Source organism: Urocampus carinirostris, chromosome 6 (genome assembly GCF_059441175.1).
Source record: "Urocampus carinirostris isolate Australia breed hairy pipefish chromosome 6, RoL_Ucar_1.0, whole genome shotgun sequence".
NCBI lineage: Eukaryota > Metazoa > Chordata > Actinopteri > Syngnathiformes > Syngnathidae > Urocampus > Urocampus carinirostris.
The window spans coordinates 20,491,157-20,510,587 of NC_142354.1; the positions used below are offsets into that span (position 1 = coordinate 20,491,157).

Sequence of the window (19,431 nt, forward strand, 5' to 3'; positions counted from 1 at the left end):
CATTAGGGATTAACTGTTAATTTTGTATTGCCTAGCATTGTTGAGGGGTCGCTAGCTGCAACTAGCACAACATTAGAAACGAGCTTTAGCAGCTTTTTCCATTATCAACATTCTATCAGTCCAGCCCTCAGATTGTAGTCAATTTTGGATTCGGCCCAACAAATATTCGACTTTGACACCTGATTGTTGAGGGGCAACCTAAAGCACAAAGAAGAATTCAAACTACGGAGACTCCAAGTAACCAAAACATATTTTTTCTTGATTTTTTTTTTGCCCAGCCTTTTTGAGACTTTCGAGTCCCCGTAGCAACAAGATGACGGCCAATTATGTCCGTCCCCGAGGTCAGGCTCTTGTAATATAAACTGAATTGTATCTCAACCTTTGAGTATTCAAAAAAATGCATGTTTATATCATGTTCATGTATTTTTATTATCTAAATCAATAATTTTTTTAATTAGGTTTTTTACCACTGAATAATATACACTTTGAAGCACTCAAAAAAAGCATTTTCTTGCATTTTCGAAATAATAAAGACAGTCAGACCTTTGCAAATTTAATTCATTTGAAAATAAATGCAGGTTTTAAGCCAACTTAGATACCAAAAATGTAACAAATCATATGTAAGCATCATTTGTATGCTCTTCTATTTGGGAATCCGTATACATGTTTAAATTTGAGAGCGTGTTTACACATTGATGCTGCACACAACAGGAAAAAACCCCACAAAAAACATCAAGACACTGCAATAAGAAAACAAATGTATCATCCTCTTAGTCTCATTTGGCATTAATACACCAAATTTCTGTCTCAATATAGAAGATCACACTTTTTCGGGTTGCTTTTTTATCTTTATGGTCAATTTAGCAATTAAGATTTCGTAATCCTTTAGCTGATTTTGAATCAAAGACAAACACACCACTCAAGTCAAAAATTCCATTAAATAAGTGCACCAAAATTATAAAGTGCAGTTTCAGGAAGTATCTGTAATAAGAGCCATTTTCATTAAAAGGTAGCGTAAAATGGCAACCACCCAATGTGAATGTGTGGGAGAGTGGTGTGCTTAGCATTTTTTCAATTTGATAAAAGGAAATACAAATTATCTCTGGAACCACAAATAAAATGAAACTTTTTACCCGTAGATTAATCCCGTCAGGAATTCAGAAGAAATTCATTTTAGCCAGTATAAAAGCAGGTCTCCGTCCGTTCCAATTTCCTATTCTGTCGAGTGAAACGTGTTTCTTTTTAAAAAAAATGAAAGACACTAAAAATGTAGTTTACAGCGTCAGCATCATCTGTGCTTATCGTTCAGAAAAGTGCATACAGTCGATAAAAGACATAAATAGGAATGGGAAGGTTGAAATCAAATGATTGTGGGTGGTCCCGTATTTCCGAACCCGCATAGGATGATTCAAGTCCTCGTAGTACAAGTGAAGAAAGGTAATTGTGCTTCGGCAGCCGCTTCGTACTCACAACTCCGAACAGGTGAATGTTAACTTCCGCGCGAGAAGAGAGGGATGTCCCAAATTTGCCGACTTGTAGAAAATCCAAATTCATAGGAAAGTCCTACCTTAGCTCAAAAAAAGTTCTGCCTCAGTCACAACTTCTTTGTAGTGCTTTGGAGGCAACGCGATAGTGGAAGGAAGCACCAGATTGAGGATCTGTGTTTTTGTCCTCTCACACAACTGGAAACAAAAGAAATGAATGATACATGCATCTTGAAGACTTTGGGTGAATGTTGAACTATAGAAAAATGCAAAGATATTACAGTGTAAATCGTTAGAGGGCTAGTGTGTTTGATTTAGCGCCTTCTAGCAGTGTCTGAAATAACGTCTGCCCGGACGCCCGGGGCGTGCATCTTTTATGTCGGGCGTACAACTTAGAAAACGTCTCCGCCCGGGTGGCCGACAACTTTTTCAATCAAACGTTTTCTTTATTCTGATTTTGAAATTTTCGTTCGGTATGGAAATCTCGGAATTTTGGTTTGTTTGGCAATTTGTATACCCGGCAGCCAATCAGAAGCCTGCATCGAATAACTTCGTGCTTCCGGACTTCCCTGAGCGTTATTAGGTCGCGCATTTGCATATCGTTTTCCAAAGTAGACGCACAGAGAACACAAGAAAAATGGATAAGTGTTTAGGAATCAAGCCAAAACCTCAGCCCCAGAAGAAAGATTCAAAAGAAGCTGACAAAATTTGTGATGCTACAAAACGTAAACACACATTAAAAGCTTCGTGGAAAGAGGAGTTCATGTGGCTTGTAGCAGACGACGCAAAGCAAACATTGCATGAATGAAGCTGAGACAATACAGGTACATACTGATGGCAGATGGAAAACAGCGATTTCATATACATGCAATGAATGTTAGAATAGAATAGAATAGAATATACCTGTATTATCATTGTGACAACAAAATTGGATGTGGCACTCCAGTTACACATTTGCTGTAAAGATAAAAGATTAAAAAAGATAATAGGAATATGTAAACATATATATATGTAAACATATATATATATATATATATATATATATATATATATATATATATATATATGTATTATTATTATTTTTTTGAATGTTATAGTAGATTTCTAATAAACTTCATTTTAAAGTGTTGTTCCATTACATATTTTGATTATCAATCCTTAATACTTTGCAACAATGTTTCATACCTGTCAACCTCCACGGCTCCATGCCCGTACAAACTGTCGCATTTTCCCGTACAAAATACAAAATAATCGTACACCATTTTTTTTCCCGGAATGATGCATGACGGGAAATCCCCAGGCGGCAGACGCATGTAATTGACAAATGTCAAATGCAAATTAGGAAGACTCAAAGTGACCAAAACTAGTTTACTTCTCTTTTTTTGCCCGTTTTTTTTTTGAGTAAAGTCAGCAACAACACAATAATTTCCGTATTTTTAATACAAGAAAGAGCACAATGTCTCTTTAAATATATAGTATAATGCCTTTTAAGCAACATTTTCTGCCCATAGGGTAGTTTTTTATTTTTATTTTCTACAATTTATTGGTCGCCCAATGTAGCACCTGAATTATCCATCCATGCATTATCTGCACCGCTTATCCTTAGTAGGGTCGCAGGGGTGCTGGAGCCCATGCCAGCTATCTCCGGGCAGTGGGCAGGGGACACCCTAAACGGTTTGCCAGCCAGTTGCAGGGCACACAGAGAGAGACAATTCACTCGCTCATTCACACTTAGGGTCAATTTAGACCGGCCAATGAACCTGACATGCATGTTTTTGTAATGTGGGAGGATTCGGAGTGCCCGGAGGAAACCCATGCAAGCACGGGGAGAACATGCAAACTCCACACAGGAGGTTCGATCTCAGGACCTCAGAACTGTACCACACACGCGGCTCATTTTGCCTCTGGCATCAGGTGTGCGGGGGCACTTATTGAAGAAAAACGGTGCGGCGCCCATGGCGCCGGGTATCAAACATATTTGGTAATTTTGGGGGGCTTGTTTCCCAAATTCTTCAAGTGTGTGGGGAAGCAGGGAAAACCACAACTTGACGCATGCGCTCTAAATATGAAAAACGTCCAGAGTTTACTTTTATCTTCGAGGAAGCAAATGGTCCGTTGAAGAGATGGGAATTCCGATTCAATTAAAATGCATAACAATTTAAAACTTTTTTATACTCAAGATATTTTTGATCAATTGCAAGAGAAAAATAGCATATCAAAGGGAACCGGCTTTGGTTGGTAGGAAGCCAGTTCCCATCATTCACTTCCCAGAGCCGGCTCATAAAACAGTTTTTTTTGGAACGACGCGAGTCTATTGACAACAGCACTGTCAAATGTAGGGTTCACTTTCTTTTGCAACACACCCCTCATTTGCAATTTCTTTCGGCACATTCATAAATACTGTATTTGTAATTTCTATCTAACTACATGTTTGTGCTTTTATGAATGGTGACATACCGTAAATTCCGGACTATAAGCCGCTACTTTTTTCCCCAAACTTTCAACCCTGCGGCTTATTCAGTGATGCGGCCAATTCATGTAATTTTTCTAACGGCCGCCAGCGGCGCTCGAGTACAAAAGGTAAGATTTAGACTGGTGGAATATACGCGCCGAGGAAGACTGCAACTTCTTGGCTTGACTAGCGGCGAGAAATCTTTCACTAAAACTGGCCGCATGCGAAAGGCAACTTTTTCGCAAGTCTGCCAGTGGATCATGGCAGCGTGGGGCAGCATCAAAAAATCCACCATCATCAACGGGTTCCGAAAAGCCGTGACGAAGAGGAGGGCACAAAAGCGACAGTGACAGCGCGGGTGAGGCTGCGGGAGCGTGGGACGACGTTTATATGACACTCTTTCTTTCCGACACTGAGGAAGAAGACGTTGATGGCTTCAGTTTTAAGGAGGAAGATGAGGACGGTTTACCGTGATTTTTACAAGTACGGTATGTTTTTTTAACAGACCCGTTTACTGTGTTGCGAGCGTGTTGCTAACCTGTCACAGGCACCGTTTGGGATGAAAGTTATATTATTATTATTAAAGCTTTGTAAACTCTCTCGGTGTACCGTCTTTTTTTGTAAATATGTGTAACCATGTATAATATGTATTTGCAACTGTATATTTTTGTAATGTATTTATTTTGGACACTTATTCTGATATGTTTTGGACGGCCGAATTAAAAAGAAGGGGCGTAACAAACGCGGGCTGACGGGAAGTGGGGACCGGTAAAGGTGAGTGTTTGTGGACACGGCGGACAATAGTGGCTATATATTTTTTCCACCCTTACCTTTGGAAATATACACTTTTTTCTTTGGATTACTTTCAACGGGAACCGGACTCTGCCGGTCAGCATCAAACCTTAAGTACCGGTATCATTTTACGTTCATTTAGCCGGCTGTGATTTTTGCACTGTGTACTTTAATGAAGGATATTAAGTTACAATCGCAAGACTTAAAGTCGGGTCTGGGTTAATTTTGTGTTACATTTTTTTAATGTGGGCGCATGCAGCTTATATACAGGTGCGGCTTGTGTGAGTACAAAATTGTTTTTCCTCTTGAAATGTGGTGGGTGCGGCTTATAATCAGGTGCGCTCTATAGTCCGGAATTTACGGTAATCCGAAAAAAAAAGACACGTGACTATTTAAAGGAGGGAGGAAGACCGCGCCCCTGAAAATAGCATCAGGTGTGTGAGGATACGTCCCCATCGGCATTCTACAGCCACAGGTAACCACTCCAAATTCCCCACACTGTTGGCGTTAGGTGTGCGTGGGGCTTAAGCACTACGTTGTAAATATTTAATTTCTGCCTTTTATCCTGATAGTCTTATCTTTTTGTCTTTTGACAGTCTTCATTACATGTTTATCCTGGAGTGCCTTGTCTAATCTCGCTAGATACAATGTTTCTCAACATTGATGTCAATGACAATGAAGACAATTCAGTTCAATACGAGAGGTATGAGTTACCGCTCTCCGGAGGGTAGATCGGTGCCCGGTGTTTCTGTGAGCAAGCAGATTTTTCCGACATGAAGTGATGAGCGGGTCTCCTCTTCCGACATTCATGCCGCCACCAGCAACTGTAGCACCGAACGAAAAAGATTCTAAGTCATCAACTTTGTGTGTGTTTGTGAAGTATACAGATTTTAATACTTACTTTAACAGTGTGCAAATCACAATGATGAAAACGCAGCCGATCACACAAAGGACCAGCACGGTGGCGAGAGTCTGTGGCCGGTGGTTTGTGGCCACAACTGCCAGCAGATCTGCATGCTCGCACCTCATCCCGACAAAGCCGGAATGACATCTGCAACAAGGACGAATGTTCAGGAAAGTTTCCCTTTCAGATGATTTGAATAAAATACTAATATACATCCCAGTTTCTTGACTCTTGGGGTAGGCCAAAGCACGGGTCTAATTAAAGCAATTCTGGTTACTCCTAGACACACTTAAAAGATAGATAGATAGATAGATAGATAGATACTTTATTCATCCCCGAAGGGAAATGCAAATCAAAGCATTTTAGTATAGTATAGTATTAATATGGTTTAATCAGAGCACAGGGCATGCTTCTAATAATGAGCCACATTACATTAAAGGAACACAGTAATATTTTACAACTAGATGTCGCTGTATTGGGTAGTGCAACCAAAAACTAGTGCTTCAATGGACAAAGAAGAGTACAAACTACGAAGACTCAAAGTGACAAAACTGCACTATTTTTCTGCTCATTTTTTTGCCCAGCCTATCACATGATTTTTAGGTGTACCCGTAGTAGCAAGATGGCGGACAATGATGTCAGTTCTTTCTCAATGAGGCGCATGTTATGTAAATATATATGAAAATGTAATACAAATAAATGTAATGCATGTAAATATATACAAAATCTTGACCTACAAGTGCTTAATGTATTTTTAAATTTGAATTTAATATTATTGGGGTGTTTTTGTTGTTGTTTTTTAGTACCACTCGGAAGCACTAAATTTTACACACGGTCACTTTAAAGGTGGTGTCTGTAACTTCAAAATATTGTACATGTTGACCCAATCCTCTGGCTGAAATCATCAGTACAGCCTCTGTCAAGGTTATCACTATTTTCATCTTTTTGGGTTGGTGTCAGCATTTGGACTGTAATTGAAATGGTCCTTTTTTTTTTACTTTCACCATTTTTATCCTACAATTAAATAAACCTCAGGCTGTGTTCACTGAGATCCTCATCGACCAGCACACATTTTTGCATTGCGGTGTAAGGTTCTCAAAGACGGAATGGTGAGTAAGTAAGTGAACAAAGGTGATAGTGGTTACTCTTTGCATGCTAATGTTGAAAATCATGGAACTGGGTTTTCACATTTATTTCTTGTTCCAATACCTCATGTCCCCTTAACACAACAAAAATACCTATTTTTGTAACTTTTTAAAAGACTATCTTATACATTTACAGGTGTATACCATTGATTTGCATGTATTATTGTTTATTGTTAAATTATTTGACAAACACTTGGAATTTTAATGTTGAAACGTGTCAGACTTCCAATGATATCTTGTTCCAAAAGCCTGTGTCCCCTAAACAACAAAGATACCTTTTTTGCACTTTATAAGAAGTATATATTTTCAGGTGTATAGGTTGAATTTGTATGTCTTTGTTTTTTATTTGACAAACACTGATTTTTTATTGTTTAATATTTTGTATTGTGCACTATTGTTCTTATTTGGCCCAAAATATCAATATTTGAATAAAGAAGAGGAAATTAATATGTTTTTTATCATCCGATTCATTGATTAATCGAAAAAAATAATCGTCAGATTAATCAATTATTAAAATAATCATTAGTTGCAGCCCTACTTACATGCATGCAGGAGTTTCCTCCAATATCAGGAAGCGACATGTTCCATGGAAACAGAAATGACGATGGGAGTCCGGACAGTCATCAAAATGAGAGCGAACGGCCGCCGCCACGAACTCTGTACGGTGAACACACAAACCATTCAGCCACGTGCAATAACTGTGATATCAAACCAATGTCTTTAAAGTGTGCCTAGAAAGACAAAAGTGACCCTGGTAACTATCATGACTGTAAAAATAGCCTCAATATGGCTCAGGAGGCCCTGGCCTGTAGCATTGTACTCCATGTTCTAAATCCTAGAACTGACACCCAAGTAACCCACTGTCTGACCGAAGCCTTTTGTCCCCACTTGAGTGTGAGTTTGCTTAGATCCACCATTCAACCTGTGTGGGACAATTAAGCTAAAGATAAATCACATTTAAAAAAAAAAAAGAAAAACTGAGCGGATCGCTTTCCAACCACACAAAAGGACAAAGCCGTGCGATTATGTGAATGCCCGAGCCAGGGCGAATGGTTGACATTTTTTTCCAGAGTTAACCGTACAGTCAGAGACATTCCGACATAGCTGACTCGAATTGAAGTCAGTCAGTGTTCATTGGGTACCCGAACAGACGTCGCATTAAGGCTAAGTTGGGTTTTGCTAACACTTCCATTCCAATCTGACGCCAAACACAGTTTGGAGCGCAGCCTACATGCATTGTCTTCCGCGGTCAGGCTGCGTGAAAGCTTTCTGTTGTCTTGGGAGCCGTCAGCTTCCCCGCCCTGCCTCGTACAGCCCCTCCCTTCTTCCATAGAGCAAGGAGAGGCGCACTGGGGCAGGATCCATCCATACTCTGGGGCGAGAGAGATCATCTTGCAACGGCTTTTGTGTTGAAGAAGCGGCTCATATTAAGGCCTTATAATTGCCGATGCACCACAAGGCTAAGAGGATCAATTAACTATCAGCGTTTGACACACTGTCTGCTTAGAGTGGGCTTCTTTATAAACACAACTGTTCAAAAGGTCGGGGACACCTAGACAGTTTTGCATATTTAATGAAAAAGTCACACTTGTTTTTATCTAATAAGTTGTCCAATGCCTGTTTTGTTGCCTATATTAAATTATTCCTTTTGTTGGCCTTTCTCAGATGAGGCTTTTTCTTTTCTAGTCTGCTTTGAAGGCAGCATTTCTGAGTTGCCTCTTCACTGTGGATGTTGACACAGGTGTTTTGCTTGTACAATTTAACCAAACTGCTTGTTGGGGACCTGTAAGGGGTCTCTTTCTTAAACTAAAGACTAATGTACTTGTCCCTTTTCTTGGTTGTGCAGTAGGACCTTCTACTTCTCAATCTACTCTGGTTTTCTGAAGAGAGTAGTACACATACTTGTAGGAAATCTTCAGTTTATTTGTAAATTCTTGTATTGAATAGCCTTCATTTCTTAGAACAATAATAGATTGTCGACTTTCACATGAAAGTTCTCTTTCTCTAGCCATCCTGAAAGTTTAATTACACCTACAAATATCACACTCTTTTTTTCTCGACTAGCTCAAAGGAAGGCCAGTTTCATAGCTTCTCTGACAGTTTTCTGGTGTGCTGAAAGAATTGCACAATCATCTCTAATAAGCCATTACTCTTCTAAAGTAATAAGCAAACTCAACGGACTATTAGAAAATGGGAGTGATGGTTGCTGGAAATGGGCCTCTATACACCTATGTAGATATTACCACTTTATATATCTATATATACATACAGTATATATAAATGTCATTGGTACATTCCAAATATCTGTGAAGATAAAGCATTTTGAAGACAGACAATTGGTCTTTGACTTCCTGAGCCATGACGTCATGTGAAGCACACCAGCACCCTATCAAGCCAGTCACCCTTTTGGTTTACATGTTAACTATTAGAAAATGTTTTGAGTGTTTTAAGCCAAGTTTTGGTAATTTTTGTGGAGAATGGCTAGGCGATGTGTCGCAGATGGGTGCAGCCATGGTACAACAAATGGCGAGCAACCAAAATGGGGCGAACTGGCAAAAATAAAGAAATAACATGGGCTAAACCAGCAAGGATACGACAGGCTAGCCGGATGCTATAGAGGATGAACCGGGACAGATAGCCGGAAGAAACGGGAGGCTTATTGACTGCAACAAACACGAACTGAGCCAGGAGAAATGTGTATAAATGAGCACAGCAGACTGGCCAGCTAGCCGACTGCTAATTAGGCTAACCTAGACCAAACAAAACTGGAGGCCCCTTCGGGAGCCCGCACGCTCACGGGGAGCTATCTGTACAATGTTATATTAATTGCAAGACAAGTGGCAAAAACACATGAGGAAAAGTCACAATTACATACCTAAAATGAGGCGACGTCAAAAAAAGGAACGCACGCTGTACACGGCAGCAGGTATACTTACCCTTTGATGATCAACTCAGACAAAAAAACAGTCAGAAAAACCCCAGCAACATGGTAAGCAAAGTTCCAATTACTCTAAGCTGAAATGAGCGCTATTCATTTGCTCAGTGTTTTTCAACCTTTTTGAGCCAGGGCATGTTTTTTACATTGAAAACATTTTGTGGCACACCACTAACCAACCTGCTCTAAAATGACACTGAACAGTATGTTTCATTACAATATAATTTATAATACCCCCAGTTTCTACAGCACAGACACTTGACAATGACATAATATTTGCAGAAAATGATTCATAAACGTTTTATAAAATTTTAAATTCTAAAAAATGACATTGGATAATTTCTCACGGCATACCTGAGTATCTCTCACGGCACCCTAGTGTGTCACGGCACAGTGGTTGAAAATCACTGCATTAGCTGTTTACTACAATTGCGGTCTGTTTTTTCTACAGGACGCGCGTTTGTTTTGCTTCTCGATGTCATCCAGTGACGTCAAAGCTCTAGGGGATATGAGGTCAAACTGTCTACTTTGAAAATTATTTTCTCAAGATCCATGGCGCGTGGAATATTTTAGAGCATATCTGCACGATTGTGGGGAGGAACACTACACTTCACGTTCTGTGCTAAATTTAAAAAAAGGGTCTTTCTCCTTAGAATTGCATGAATTGCATGGTATCACTTCTCACCTATCACAACCTTAAATGTATCAAGTCGAGAAAATAAAGTTACAATATTATGAACCAGATACTGTACCTTCCTTCTTAGCCAAAAACAAAATGTAAAATATGTGTGATTAGCATGTCAGAAAAGGCCTCTAGAACGGGGCTGGACTGGTGGTGATTCAGTTCATACTGGAATTTTTAAAAAAATATTTCCACTTGATTTTGTTGATGGAAATTTGAACAGGGGTGCATAGACTTATTTCTGTTTTATCCACGCAACATCAGAGATAATCATACATCTGAACCAAACTTGATCCTTTTGAAACTTACTTTTCGCTGGATGGACGTTGGAGTTGGTGGTTGGGGACGTTGCTGATTTTGTAGTTGTAACAGCGCTAGCAGTCGCTTCAGAGCTGCTAGCCAAGCCGTACACAGCTAACGCTGGCTTAGAAAAGATCGTGTCGAACCGACTTTGCTTTGTTGTAAACGAAAAAGTTGAACCTATGTAGGAAAAAAAAGATTGGAAGATCATATTCTCTTCATTACTTGCCATAACTATTTATTTTCTGTTTTTCTCTGACATTGGTGCAGAGGTGTAAACAGTTTCTAAATTCCTATTTACTATTCCACAAATGCTTTTTCAGGGGTGGTAAAATTATGAAGAAAGCAAAACCTACAGTTTGTACAGTCTCCACACGAGTGTCCAAATGGAAATTTTGCTCAAGACAAACATAATTTTAGCATTTTCCTAACATTTTGGTAACTTATAGACATTATGACAAAACCTAGAAAAAAAAAAAAAAAAAGCTAAATCTAAACAAACTGAGAAATATGGTTGTGTAAATGTACACACCCTCTCTTAACATTTGCATACATGTTCTATGAGAACTGGCACACGTCACCATTTAAAACACGTCTTAACTCTACCTATCTATCTATCTATCTATCTATCTACCTATCTATCTTTCTACTCTGGTCATATCGCTCGAGAGGGGTGACCGACAGCAAGACAAACACATATACAAAACAAAGAAAAGGAAAAAGTAGCAAAAAACAAAAAAATGACCAATGCCCAAACACCCAAACAAGTTAAGCACCTCTGCACCCAGGTCGGTCATGCTTTCGTCCATCCAGATGAAACGGGACACAAGAAAACAAACGGCTGTGTCACTCGGGTCAGGGTGACACAACACACTCTTCTGTTCAACAGCAGGGCCCGACAGCTTTCACTGGTTTACCCCTGCCGTATCATACAGATGACCTGCGCATCTCTTAGAACGGATCCAAACATCCCACTATCCTTTCACAACACCTCTTCACTCATTCCCATCACCAACAAGAGCTCTTGGTTCCACTACATTAAGACCTCTTTCCTCTTGATCTCCTTCCATTTATTTCTGCTCTGTAAATCCTCTTCAACATTCGCTCCTCATCCATCCTCTCCATGTGTCCAAACCAACTAAGTACTCTCTTATCCACACGCTTGCTCAGTTCCACTACTACTCCAGTTCTGGCTCTCACAATTTCATTTCTCACTTAACTCACACCTGATAAAGCGCCGATGTTCTCGTGGGCTTATCCTGACATTCCCCCTCTTTTTTGGGGTTGTTTATAATTCCCTTTACCTTTGATGCTGCAAAATAGAATAGAATAGAATAGAATAGAATATACCTTTATTGTCATTGTTATAAAATGGGTTAACATATTGTGACAACGAAATTGGGCATGACACTCCAGTTTTACACATTCACAGTGAGGTATGAGCCAAGAAGATAAAGGAACAGAGAAGATAAGGTTATAAAGAACACTTAAAGTAAAAAGATTTACTGGAGAGACGCGTGAAGCCGCTGCGTATAGACGCGCCGCCATAAACTACTGGTAAACCATGCTTTAGACGGGAATTGTCAAAATTGACAAGGGATGATTCATTTCTTTATTTGATTTTCAATTATTATTATTATTATTATTAATTTTTGCACGATTACCCATAACTTATTTTTTTTTGCACTGAGGTATTTTATGTTATTGGAAATTATCTTGCAGAATCAGAACGGCACTTTTTAGTGTTGTTGTGCATTTTACATGTTGCAATGAAAATATAATCTATTCTTTCTTTAAGGCTCCAGTTTTAACTACAGAAAAACATAATGACAGCATGAACTTGCTGACACCAACCTCACAAATGGTTTTTAGATTGTTAAATAAGGTGATGTTGAACGCAATTCATCTTTTTAGTGATTTTCTAGTTTAGTTTTTCAAGAAACATTTCAAAAGGCCTTTTTTAGTATGTTTTTGGAATAAACTGCTCCATAATCAATTGCGGTTTAACTTGTCACATTTTCGTACTTCTACGAGTTGCAATGTGACTTGTGTTCTGCATTATGATTGGCTAAACAGTCTCCCCAATTATTTCAATTTTACAGTACAGTAGTTATTTGTAAAAAAAGGGAATAAAAAAGCATTTATACAATACTTTTGTTTGTTAAACAAGTGCTTGAGCCTGTAAAAATGTTTTTTTTCTTTTGTTTCAGTAATCATGATTTCAGTTTTTGTATAATAATTGTAAAACGTTAAAATTTTCGACTTCCCGGATTTCACCAATCTCTGGTTCTTTTTTTGGAATCTAACACCTGCAATAAATGAAGATGACTGTATTCTTGAATTTGTGATAGAGAAACCAAGAATAACATTTAATACATACAGGTTTTAGGCTTCTGTGTGGCTTTGTGTCGTAGAAAAACATGACAGTGTTTTTGTATCTTTTCTAAACGATTATTTAGACCGAAAAGAGACATTAATCAGTTAAACAGACTTACTTGCAGTCGTTGCGGTGGCTGCAAGGTGGTTTCTTGAGTTTTTGACAGTAGCTTGAGTAACAATGTTGCTGTCGATAGTTGCCGAGATGCTTTGCCCTGTTCCTATTGTAAACAGTGAACCTAGAAGGGAAAAATTCAGTTACAATTACAGCAACACTTCAAAATGTATACTCAAAAGTCAGACAGATATCCTACAATTATGGTATTAAAAACTGTAACTATGTGACTACATTATGCATGTGTCTGTATTTCCACCCAGAATAAAGTAACACAGGAAATTAGGTAACACAAAGGCTATTATTTTTCTCAAATAACCTGAGGCACTGTAAGTACTAAGTACACCTTGATGATTGTGTGTTAGTCATTAGTGTTATACGATACTGTATTTGAAGGGGTATAGCCGGCTCACATCAATACAACAAACAGGGTCATCCACTAAAAGGATGAGACTGTTGCACTATAAATATACCTGGTCCTCACACGCTATCTTAGCCAAACACATGAACACATTCATCTGACCACAGATTAATTTTTAGAGGAAGAATTTTACATACAGTTTAAGAAAATATGGTGAGAACATGTCAGTTCCAACAAGATACTAAAATTGAAAAATGTTTTCAGAACGATAATCATGGTCTGACAACAAGTATTATTTAGTCAAGGGTATTTTCACAAGATTGAGTTTTTGACGTTAGTGTTTCCCAACCTTTTTTGAGCCACAGCCCACTTTTTTTCCATAAAATAAATCTAAAGACCCGCGACCCCACTGAGGATAAGCGGTGCAGATAATGGATGGATGGATAAATCTAAAGACACAACCGCCGTCGAAAATGTTTAAAAATTTATTTCCCGCACGAGTATCATGTTGTTGTTTTTTAAAACATTTTTTAAAGCTCAAATTAACCTGTTGCTTGAATTGACAGTATAACATATTTCTTATCATCTGTGGTCACAGTGGCGAAAGAGGAAATACAGATTATTCATTTTGGTTCAATAATATTCTGTAATTTTGGATTTTACTAAATTAACCTATTTTTTTAAGTTTCACTTCATTTTTATGTTGCTTTTCGAGAACAAAATTGCAAATATAACACTTGACGTGAGCAAAAATTATTTATCAGTGGAACAAAAATGTTTCATTACAATCTAACTTTTTTATATTTTCTTTTAGTAAAATACAAAATATATATTTACAAAATCAGCAAAAGTGTGTGCAAAATGTTTACCTTTTTTGATTTGTTATTATTTTTGAAGTGAAGTTTTAAACAGCTTAATCAAATAAAATAAGTTATTTAATACTGTATTTGTAAGGTTATAGCCTGATCACATCAATACAACAAACATATTGCCTTGGCTCATTCTGGTGAATTATTTTGCTGTAATTTTGGATTTTACTATATTTTCAACCTGTTTTTTGAGCTTTACTATATTTTCATTTTGTCTTTCTGGAAAAATAACACGAATAATACTTAGGAGGAGCAAACCTGTCTGGTCGTGGAAGAAAAGTGCTTTAATACATTCTAAAGTTCACATATTTTTCTTTTCGTAAAATAAAATAAATTTAAAAAAAAGATAAAATCAGCAAGATTTTGAGCAAGATTCGTTATTTGATAAAAGTTATTGTTTTTGAAATGCAAATTAGTCTAACAAAGTACATTGTTTAATATAATTCCATGTATTGCCCCATGAGCAAATAATTTGTACTGTACATGAAGAAATATATATATACCATTCTGCTTCCACATACTGATATGGATGACATGTTAGTTACTTGGCTTTTCACTGGAATAAAGCAAAGATACGGAACAATGGCATGCTTTATTGCAAAGATAAAATTCACTGCAGCACACTAGACAAGGTCTAAATATGCTTTACTAAGATCTAACTTTCTTTCTCGTATTTTTCTTTTTGTAAAACAAAAACAAAAATCAGCAACGTTGCATGCAAGATTTTTTACTTTATGTTATAATTTTTTAGGTGCAATTTCCAGCATATTAGTCAAACAAAGTAAGTTATTTTATACATTTCACTGTATTGCCTCATGAGCAGATAATTTGTACTGTATATTAAGAAGTGCATATACTATTTTGCTTCCACATACTGATCTGGATAAATATTAGTTACTTGGCTTTTCACTGGAATAAAGTAGACATACTGAACAATGAAATGCTTTTTTTTGCAAAGATAAAATTTCCTGCAGCACACTAAACTAGGTCTCAAGGCACACTGGTTGAAAAACACTGATCTAGATGTAAGTGAGAGGAAGTTGTACCCCCTGAACCTGAGTTTATCTATTAGATTGATAAACAGGGTAAAACAATAATCCCATCCAAATGATCATAATGTAAATCAAAGCCTCACGTCTCCAGGTTTGTATTAAAAATCTATTGATTAATTTTAGGTAATCAAGGAGGCAAATTGAAACCGTTTTTATACGAACTCCAACATAATTAAGTTGCCATTTAAAAAGGAAAATAAAAATAAAAAGTTCACACTTACCGGTAATAATGAAAATGGCATCCCATAATATCCGAGTCATGGTGACTGACCACTTGTGGTCTCCACTAAAAGCAGTTTGTCGGCCAGTTTGAGCCAAATTTGTACTTAGAAGTTGCGCTTCGGCTTCCACAAATAAATATTTAAACCAACTGAAGACAGGGACATCCACGCGATAGAGAATTTATCACGCGTGGACATTTTTTGAGCGAAAATGAGCCTCAAATTTCCAAGAGCGTACTTTGAAACCTGAGTGGGTTCAATTGATGAGACCGGTGAAAGACCCCTCAAAGTTGGACCAATCGGAAGAGATGAAATTAGGAAGATGACACCTGATTGGTTACTTTGCGTTTGACACCTTTTCCCTTACTTTTGCATTCAAGCCGCGCCTTCTTCCGTGTTGTTCGGTTGCTAGATAACAATGCATTTTTTTTACAAATTGCTATTTTTGGGGGGAAAACGTGAGAATTAATTTTGTTTGAAATTGAAAATAGGGACGTTAACCAACGTATATGGGTCTAAATATAATTATTAACCAGATAAACAACTGTGAAGGTAATAATAGTAAAACAGCGACATCTGCTGGACATATTGCGGGAGTGAAGCAATACGAAACAATTGCAGAAGTACGCATTCATATAAATAAACTGAATTCATTACTTTGAATTCGGAAGTCTCTTTGGAGTTTACAATATTTGTATTTATCCGAATTTTTAGTGAATAATCTCTTTTCCTGAGTCAAAATCTAACGGTCCTGCAAAGGACAAATCACTGAACCTAACAGTAATGCCACTTGGGGGAATCCTTTAATATACAGGCGTTGTATATTAAAGGATGTCATTAATTTCAATTCGTTGTTCTCAGTTTGAATTATTCCCCCAAATGCTGACGTAACGTTTCCATGGCGCTGTGTCCTTTTTGTTGGTCTTTTGGGGCACCAGCTGGGTGAAAGACCGCAAATCTCACTGGGATTTAATTTCACGGAGCTGTTATTTTGTCAACACGTCACAAACTGCGCAAAGTTATTGGATTGCATTGTCTTGTACCCCATTGTGAGCACCCATGTTGCTTCATTCGTTGGGAAATGTTTATTTTCAAACGTCAATTAAGTAAACGTTTTTACAAATGTTTTTTTGTATTTGTAATTCGATCGTTTTGTAATTATTTGTACCTATTTAATGAAGCAAAATGTTTATGTTTAAATCATAAATTATGTTTCTATGTATGTCACCCTAGAACTAGAATAGAATAGAATAGAATAGAATAGAATAGAATAGAATAGAATAGAATAGAATAGAATAGAATAGAATAGAATAGAATAGAACGTATTTGTCGTCAATACACAAAGTGTCAATACAATTCAAATGTGCTATGGTCTCAAACTTGCAGTTTGAGGTCCCAGCCCCGAATGAAAGTTTAAATGGACTGTATATTATTGTGTTAAGAAAATCATTATCATTTAAATCATTTAAAATACAAGAAAAACGACGCGAACTATGATATAAACGTGCATGCTTTAAAATGCTCGTAGGTTGAGGAATTTGCATTTATTTAACATGAGCTAATTGTCTGTCATCTTGCTGCTAGGATACCACAGAAGACAAAATAAAAATCTGCTTCCTTTTTTTCTTTTTGTATTTTCTTTCTTTCTTTCCTGCCTTTGTCCCTTTTCTTATTTTTGTCCTTTTTCTATTTTTGCCTTTTTTAATTTTCTTCGTTTTCTCATTTTGCCTTTTCTTGTTCATTTTCTAAAAAGAAAAAACGTTCTCTTTTTCTTCTCATTTATCCTTTATTATTAGTTTTTTGTTCCCACCATTTTTTCTTCTTTTTTTGTGAAAGGCTGGGCAAAAAAATGGAATCAAAATAGTGCTTTCTGGTCGAGTTGAATCTCCGTAGTTTGTGTTATTCCTTGTGCTTTGTAACACTTGTTTTGGTTGCCCTTGGCTACACAATACAGCGATACCTAGCGGTCAAATATACACCTTCCCTTTCATGTAAGTGCAGGCCACGCAAATTGTGGATCCTTTTATAAATGATTGATTGATTTTCATATTAATCATTGATGTTTGTATTTTTAGAACAGTGGAATTTTTTTTATCTGAAACTGCCCCCTTTCCCAAACACCTGGCCCCCAAATAAATAAGTTTGAGACCCTTGCCTTAAAAAGTATTATTTTTCACCACACACATACATAATTCATGCTTCAATTACATTATTTTGTTAATGGGCGTAACCAGCCCGTTTTGGGGGGTGCTCAAGCGACCCCAAATTCAATCCAAGTACCCCAAAAAATGATAGCATTTTTGTGCTATTTCTGCAGTCATAATGTTGTAGTGTTGCTGTAGTATTACTGTAGTTTTTTGTTGTAGAATTTCTGCTGTAGATTCTTTGTCTTATATCTTCTGTTTTTTTTTTGTAGTAATACTTGAGTTGTTTGTTGTATTTTTTGTAGTATCTCTTCAGTCAGATTTTTGTAATATTTCTGAAGTATTTTTTTAGTAGTACTGTACTTTTATTTTGTAGTATGTTGAAGTATTTCCTTAGTATATGGTAATTTTTGTAGTACATCTGTAGTATTTGTGTAGTATTACTGTAGTAGTATTTTGTATTATTACTGTCGTTATATTTCTGTTGAAGTATTTTTATTGTGTTTCTGTTGAATATATATGTCGCAATATTTTTGTATTTTAGTGTTACTGCAGTGGTATTTTTTATATTTCTGTTTTGAAGTATTTTCAACTAGAATTTTTGTAGTATTTCTAAAGTGTTTTTGAATATTACTGTTGTTGTATTTTTGTAGTATTTCCTTAGTATATGGTATATATTTAGTGTATATTTGTAGTATTTTTGTAGTATTACTGAAGTTCTATTTTGTATTATTACTGTCGTAATGTTTTTGTTGAAGTATTTTGTAGTATTACTCTAGAATATCTATGTGCAGTATTTTTGTATTTTAGTGTAAAGGCAGCACGGCGGCACAGTGGTTAGCGCTTGTGCGGCACAGTTCATGTCGTGGGTTCAAATCCAGCTCCAGACTTCCTGTGCGGAGTTTGTATGTTCTCCCCGTGCTTGCGTGGGTTTTCTTCCGGGCACTCCGGTTTCCTCCCACGTTCCAAAAACATGCATTTCAGGTGAATTGGCCGGTCCAAATTGTCCCTAGGTGTGAATGAGCGAATGCATTGTCTGTCCCTGTGTACCCTGCGATTGGCTGGCAACCAGTTCAGGGTGTCCCCTGCCCACTGCCCGGAGATGGCTGGGATGGGCTCCAGCCCCCCCGCGACCCTAATGAGGATAAGCGGTACGGCTGATGAGATGAGATGAGATGAGTGTTACTGTAGTGATATTTTTGTATATTTCTATTTTGAAGTATTTTCATACAAGTATTTTGTAGTACGTCTTAAGAGTTGTTTAATATTACTGTAGTTGTATTTTTGTAGTATTTCTGTACTAGTATTTCTAAAATAGCATTTTTATACCATAGTATTTCTGCAGTAGTATTTTTGTAGTATTTTTCTCCAATCAGGATGAGGAAAAAAAACTAGGTTAGACCCGGTTTTTAAGCACTGAATTTGATATTGTTGTATCTGGTAATTCTTTAGTATGATTAATTAAATTAATTTTGAATACAATTTGAAAGTTGAACATTTGAACTTTTCAAGGTCCTCAATAGTTAACCGCCCCGGCGATGACGTCACCGCCTCAAGAAGTAAAAGCCTCGCCTGGTATTTGATGCTCTTAGTTGGACC

The 19,431-nt window shown here is 37.2% G+C and overlaps 1 protein-coding gene across 2 annotated transcripts; it reads right to left on the bottom strand.

The window, feature by feature from the left end:
• Positions 1-540: 540 nt before the first annotated feature.
• tgfa (transforming growth factor, alpha) lies at positions 541-15,966 on the bottom strand. Of its 2 annotated transcripts, XM_088338180.1 has the most exons (8): positions 15,689-15,966; positions 13,190-13,309; positions 10,704-10,874; positions 7,320-7,434; positions 5,630-5,779; positions 5,443-5,552; positions 2,388-2,441; positions 541-1,682 (listed from the first exon to the last, which is right to left on the bottom strand). In XM_088338180.1, exons 1-7 carry the CDS (start codon positions 15,726-15,728, stop codon positions 2,431-2,433), a joined length of 717 nt encoding a protein of 238 aa, XP_088194306.1. In that variant the 5' UTR covers positions 15,729-15,966; the 3' UTR covers positions 541-1,682; positions 2,388-2,430. The 2 variants fall into 2 exon arrangements, with proteins under 2 accessions (XP_088194306.1, XP_088194308.1); XM_088338182.1 differs by lacking the exon at positions 2,388-2,441.
• Between the last annotated feature and the right edge of the window lie 3,465 nt (positions 15,967-19,431).